This window comes from Helianthus annuus, chromosome 4 (genome assembly GCF_002127325.2).
Source record: "Helianthus annuus cultivar XRQ/B chromosome 4, HanXRQr2.0-SUNRISE, whole genome shotgun sequence".
Lineage (NCBI taxonomy): Eukaryota > Viridiplantae > Streptophyta > Magnoliopsida > Asterales > Asteraceae > Helianthus > Helianthus annuus.
This window is the reverse complement of record NC_035436.2, coordinates 29,868,537-29,874,872: the sequence shown is the minus strand read 5'-3', so window position 1 is coordinate 29,874,872 and position 6,336 is coordinate 29,868,537. Positions and strand designations below refer to the sequence as shown.

Here is a 6,336-nt window from a genome sequence, read left to right as displayed (position 1 = left end):
TAGTTAACCCTTGTGGTTGGTTGAACAAATCGACGATCCTGGGTAGCAGATAACGATTCTCAATTGTTACCTGTTAAGCTTTCGGTAATCAATGCACAACTGCGTTGAACAACTTTTCTTATTAAACAATATCGGAGTTCCCAAAATGATGAGCCATGTGTGATAAAATACATATATTTTTCCCATGTAAATAGTATTATTATTGTATAGTTTTATTTGTTTCTATTTAGATTTTAGTGCTTTATTATATTATTTTGTATTTTGCTAGGTCCTCATGCAAATGTAGCGAAAACGATTAACAAATAAATAACCAATCAGTTGAGTGGAGTAGACCACCAGTGACTGAAAGGAAATTACTCCTATTTTATGTAAGTGAGCCAAGACCACTTTCTATATTTTAAAAGTATGGTGGGCGGAAAAAAAAATATTCACATATGTCTAGCCATGCATGTCACGACATCAGTGGGGGAGTGGTTTTGTTTCTTTGGGCCTTTGAAACAAATTGTGATGTGGACTAATAAAACCCTAAAGGCCATAATATAAATACATTAAAGCTACTTGGACGAAAGGGGGAGTTGGGGGTATTATTGTTGTGTTCGAAAACATTCAAAAGGTGGACAACAATTATATATTCGACAAGACAGAAGGCATAATTTGACGGCAGCAAAGAAAAACATCAGTGGGGATTCCATTGATTGCTATTATTTTTCGAAAGAAAAAAGTGGACGGCAGCAAGAGAGGGCGACAATAATATTCTTAACGGCAGCGACAACTAATAGAGAAATTATCATTCTTTATTTGTGGATATTATTTTATTCTCTTTGTGGGTTGTTGGTCGGCTGTGTTGGATTATTCGGGTTTGTTTACGGGTCACGAGTCGGCATGTAATCGGGTCACAGTTCAAATGGCCGGTTATTCGTTTACGGGTCACACGGGTCTCCGGTCATAGGTAAAAAGATTGGAGCTGGATTCAGATCGGTTAGAACAATATTAATCACATGGTTATTTTGGTTTATGGAAGATTTAGTCTTTGTTTGACCGAGCTTCAAGGAAGTGAATTATGGGAACGTGTTGACCGAATTATATGGAGAATGACGTTGCATCTTTTGTTGTGTTTATTTATTATAAATAGGGATTTAGTAGTAGTTTATTAATTGTACCCCTTCTCTTTTATTAGAATACAGTAGCCTTTATTTTGTTCACTGCAAGTTTTCACCTTCATAATATATACATAGTGAGAGTTGTGAGTGTGTATTGGGGCCTGTATCCAACATTTGGTATCAGAGCCTAGGCTCGTTGAGAAGCGGGTTTGAAGATCGGAGGAAGCCTCCGCCGCCGGCGGGTGTGTCGGTCGGTGGAGGGCAGGCGTAAAAGAAGGGTGCGGGACTGTTATACAGCAGAAGACGGAAGCGTTATGGTGTTTTCGGTAGGCCGTTGTTGTGGTAGACGTACCGGTTAAGACGACGGGGGTGACCGGTGATAAACACTTGTTTTCCGGGGCTGTTAATAGTAATGATTAAAGGCGTTGAAAGGGTTGTTCGGTTGTTAGTTGCGGGTTTGCGCAGTTGCTATTCAACCGGTGATAACGGTAGACGGTGAGAACGGTTGCCTTGATCGGTTGTTCGTGATAAGAGGAGACCGGCGTAGTGCGTGAAAAGCGGGCAGAATGGATCCGTCAAAGCAGGTGGCTTTGGATTCGTCTCGTTTGGCAAGTTGAGAAAACGGAAGAAGCGGGTGGCTTGTTTTCTTTGTCGGTGGAGAGCCTCTTGAACAAGGGTGATTGGAAAAAGGTAAAGAAAAAAATTACACGGTGTTAACATTATGGTGTTGGAGTTCAAATCGGGTGACTCGGATGTGACCGGGTGGGTCGTTGATCCGTGATGAGTCAAGATGTTAGTGAACGTTTCCAGCGTGATGCCATGTTACATGTTACGGGAGTGGTGTTTTTTATTCGGGTTGAACCGAGACATTGGATGTGATCGAGGTGAAGATCGGGTGTCCGTTAGATGTCATAGTGGTTCGAAACCGAGGTGATTCGGTGCTGCGGTGAAGGCGTAAACAAACACCGATTAAGGGGGTGATTGTTGGATTATTCGGGTTTGTTTACGGGTCACGAGTCGGCATGTAATCGGGTCACAGTTCAAATGGCCGGTTATTCGTTTACGGGTCACACGGGTCTCCGGTCATAGGTAAAAAGATTGGAGCTGGATTCAGATCGGTTAGAACAATATTAATCACATGGTTATTTTGGTTTATGGAAGACTAGGTTATCACCCGGGATTGCTTCCCGGGCTCGAGAAAGTTACTTATATAATTATTAGTTATGTTTAATACATACTTAAAATCATACAAATATTAATGTCTTCGCTATAAGAAGACTTGCAAACTTTTCATTAACTTAATCACACGATGTGTTTAGAGAGCCATTATTACATAATAAAATGAAAATGTTAATAATATTAGAATGTAAATTTAAAACAACTTCATAGAACAGTAAAAAATATTACTGTAAAATAATAATTTACTATATGTGGTATCCGCCAGTGACCATCGCCATCACCATCTTGTTTTGCTAACCTCACTCCCACTTATTATAGAGTAGTAGAATACTCATATCATTAAATAATTACAAAGAAATGATGAGATCTTTGCTATTGTTCCAATTTAGGATCCACTTGTGTCAAAAACAACATTTCTAAGGGACCAGTTGAATAGTGCTAACCTTCATAGTAACGCCCACCTAAAACGCATGCATCAATGTAATGTTAGAAGCTTGAATAACTCTATTATACAGTTCAAACTTATAATATCCTTTTCAACAGAATATCATATCAGATCAATGAAATTACCATCAATTTTCACCAATCATAGTCATAACATCCTTTTATTATAGATTAAAAACAACAGTTATGCATCAAATTTGAACTTTAATATACCAAACTAACATATCCAGATCCCAATCCTATCTTAACATATCATCAACTTCCAAATCCCCTAATTTTGACTATATAGCAGCCTAAACAAAACCCTAAATCGAACATATAGGCACAAAAAAGGTTGAATCTAACGTTTCAGCATCAAATGAGTTCAGATATTAATTGAATTCAGAAATTATTTGGTTCAAGCAAATAAAAGGTAAATACCCTAATCAACTGCAAATAAAACCATTTCAATATAAATAAAACTGCAATGCAATGTTTTTAACTGATTTGATAAAAGATGTAGCAATCGCATTGTTTAACAAAGTCTACGCCCCGCACCTTGGAATCCATAAGATCCCGTTTTACAATCTCCAAAACCAAGAGTCCATCAAAATTCTGGTAGGAACCATATAATATATTTTTTAAATAATGGAAATACTTCAAATTACAAAATCCGACTACATTCGAAGCGATGTTATACCATATAATACACTTTTTAGTAAGAAGTACCAGGACAGGGAAATCGATTTGCAGCCTCGTTGTAGACCAATCAATATTATCCAAATTTACTGAAGGTGGAAACATTTTGTAGTCTTTCTGCACAAAGAATCCCTGGGAAGTAGTAAGTAATACACTGCAGACTTAGAAGCAGGAACTCGAACATATAACTTTTAATAGATTAATAATAAAATTATCAATCTAACCTTGCAGTCTTGGGAATCTATGTTGATGCTATCCAACCATTTTAAAGTTAATTTGTCATTTTAATATGCATAATTTTGTGAGTCGACAAACAAAATACCCAGGTCAAAGCAAAATAAAGGAGCAAGGACTAAAACCAACTAACATAAGAAAGAGAGAGAGAGAGAGAGAGAGAGAGAGAGATTTTAACGGTTCTACCTTAAGGACTCACAATTGCCCAAAAGAATTCCATACGTCCCATAAGCTAGGTCCAAGCGTGTCCACGACCTGTAAGAGTGAGAGACATAAAGACAACATATTTTTATGATGTTGTATCGCTTTTCATACCATAGTTGTTAATTGCGACCATAGCAGTCGCTATAGCGCGCTTTATGGCGAAGCGTCCAAGTGTCGCTAAGCTGTTAATGGCGATGACGGCCTTGGCTTTAATACAAAAAATAAATAAATAAAGAGGTTAAATTGTGCAAAAACTGGCCCACGCGAGCCTGGGGTTTTCGGAGCTGCATTCGTGTGGGCATGCACGAGTTCAGTTAAATTTCAATTCAGAAACTCATTTTTTGCACCACCCCTGCGCGCGGGTAGGACTTGTGGTAAAACATGTCATAAAGCTACAATGGAGTAGTAAAGACTTTACCTTATAAACAACCACTAACTTTGTTAACACACCGATGTGGGACAAAGTATTTACCACCTTTTGAGACTTTCATTCACACACCCAACATATAAGTCCTTTGCTACTAACTATTAGTTTTTGTTAAATATACATGTAAAATAACATATATACAAGGGTAATTTGATGTAATATACATATAAAAATTTTCAAAAATCTTTTTCTAGTGTAATCGCTATTTATAAAATAGCCGTCGCTATTCGCTACGTAGCCTAGCCATGCCTTGTCGCTATTCGCTATCGACAACTATGTTTCATACAGACGCAAAAGAAAGTTACTACCATACCATTACATAGTATTTTCCTTGTTTTCTTTATTAGTGTACGTTAGGCACCACATGACTGCCACCTAGTGTGTTGTTTCACAAAAAAGGAACATCAATGTTACTGACTTACTTCTAATTTCAAATGAAAACTACATTTAACATGACCGTGAGAGATAAAAAAACAAAAACATACTGTAAAATTGCCATTCATATGGACTATGGAAGACCATAACTGCTGCCTTTGCCTCAAATTTAAGAGCTATCTTGTACAAACTACAAAGAGAATTAGAAAAAATAAGTTGGCTAAAATCTGATTTCAGAGATAAAAATCACCATTGTACCATGATTTGCATATAACACTTTTTCTGAGTTCAATTCCTCCTAAGCGTTTGTATTAACCCTCTGTATTGAAGTTGCTAAGTTAGCCACAACCTTCTCTCTATCCTATTTACTCTGTTCTCTCTCTTGATTTAAATATGAAAAGTTACTATTCCACACATAGATTCTTGTTTCAAAAAGCTTTACGTCCTAGAACTAAATAATTAGAATTAGCATCAAACCACCAAAATCTGGACCCCATAACATATTCAAAAAGAAAGAAAATCAAACCACTAAAAAGTAACAAAAAACGCCATTAAGGACCCAATTGATATCTAACAACCGAACCAAATCCAACAATCTCAACACCCAATAACAGACCATTCTTTAACTTTTTTTACCATTAAGTCAAAACATACCAGTTGTACATGACAGACAATCTGACATACAAAATTGGCATCAATTAAAAAATTTTTAAATATCAAACGCCACTAATAGAAAAAAAAACTGAAAATCCGGCGTATTTAACCCATGTGTCATAAGAACATGCATTGTCCATATGGACATGTCAAAATTAAACAAACCAGAAACTTAGCATAGCCACAGATCTAAATATCAAAATTAAACAAAAACCCTAGTCTAATTTCAAACAAATAAATAGATCTCTACATCTATTCATGCACATAGATGAACAATTGCTGCAAACTGTAACCACTTACCTGGTTACAGATACCAAACGAACAACAAAGGAAAAGAGGGAAAGAATGGTGTAAAGGTAATTCTGTGATGAGGGTTTGTGGATCAAAATTGAATTGAATAGCCACGATTGTAAAATAAAAAAAAATTACTTGAATAATAGTTATAATACCTGATGATTGTAGGCTTTTGGACTGCGGATGGTTGAAGCAAAATTGAGGATTAGGGTTTGAGAGAAGAGCCGTCACTTTACCTTGAAGAAAATCAAGAGGTGCAAGAACACACAATGATGATGAAGGGAATATTGGAAGATAAAGAATCGCCTTGAGAGATGAGAGGAACGACTTAGATTGTGAGGAAGAATGATTTAGGGTTTCTTCATATCGAGGGAAAAAGATGAAGAAATAGGATGGTAATTATGAAAGAAAGAAAAAGGGTCCTCAAATAGATACATATATAGGGTCCGAAATTATTGGATCGGGTTGCTCAAAACGGGATCCGCGTGCAATGTAAATACCCATCTCATTTTCCCGCCAAAAAGCAATCCAAGAGGCTCTAATATCATGCCACCTCAGCCCAAATATTTTTATTTATTATATATAATAGATTTAGTCTTTGTTTGACCGAGCTTCAAGGAAGTGAATTATGGGAACGTGTTGACCGAATTATATGGAGAATGACGTTGCATCTTTTGTTGTGTTTATTTATTATAAATAGGGATTTAGTAGTAGTTTATTAATTGTACCCCTTCTCTTTTATTAGAA

At 36.5% G+C, this 6,336-nt stretch overlaps 1 protein-coding gene across 19 annotated transcripts; it reads right to left on the bottom strand.

Moving 5' to 3' along the window:
• Positions 1 to 2,353: 2,353 nt before the first annotated feature.
• Positions 2,354 to 6,009, bottom strand: LOC110936072 (sulfite oxidase). Of its 19 annotated transcripts, XR_004891543.1 has the most exons (7): positions 5,745 to 6,008; positions 4,752 to 4,831; positions 4,580 to 4,641; positions 3,822 to 3,890; positions 3,626 to 3,653; positions 3,432 to 3,533; positions 2,354 to 2,740 (listed from the first exon to the last, which is right to left on the bottom strand). XR_004891543.1 is itself a non-coding variant. In XM_022178419.2 (6 exons), the coding sequence occupies exons 2-6, from the start codon at positions 4,763 to 4,765 to the stop codon at positions 2,725 to 2,727; spliced, it is 258 nt and encodes an 85-aa protein (XP_022034111.1). In that variant the 5' UTR covers positions 4,766 to 4,831; positions 5,745 to 6,009; the 3' UTR covers positions 2,354 to 2,724. The 19 variants fall into 19 exon arrangements, 2 of the variants coding, with proteins under 2 accessions (XP_022034111.1, XP_022034110.1); XR_004891539.1 differs by adding an exon at positions 3,261 to 3,317 and having other exon boundaries at positions 3,403 to 3,890; positions 5,745 to 6,009; XR_004891541.1 differs by having other exon boundaries at positions 3,403 to 3,533; positions 3,626 to 3,890.
• Between the last annotated feature and the right edge of the window lie 327 nt (positions 6,010 to 6,336).

Bases quoted from the DNA above. Each gene is read 5' to 3' on its own strand.
- LOC110936072 (XM_022178419.2), bottom strand. The intron at 3,654-3,821 runs GTAGAACCGTTA...ATGGTTGGATAG, and splicing joins GGCAATTGTGAGTCCTTAAG to CATCAACATAGATTCCCAAG. The intron at 3,534-3,625 runs GTTAGATTGATA...ACTACTTCCCAG, and splicing joins TAGATTCCCAAGACTGCAAG to GGATTCTTTGTGCAGAAAGA.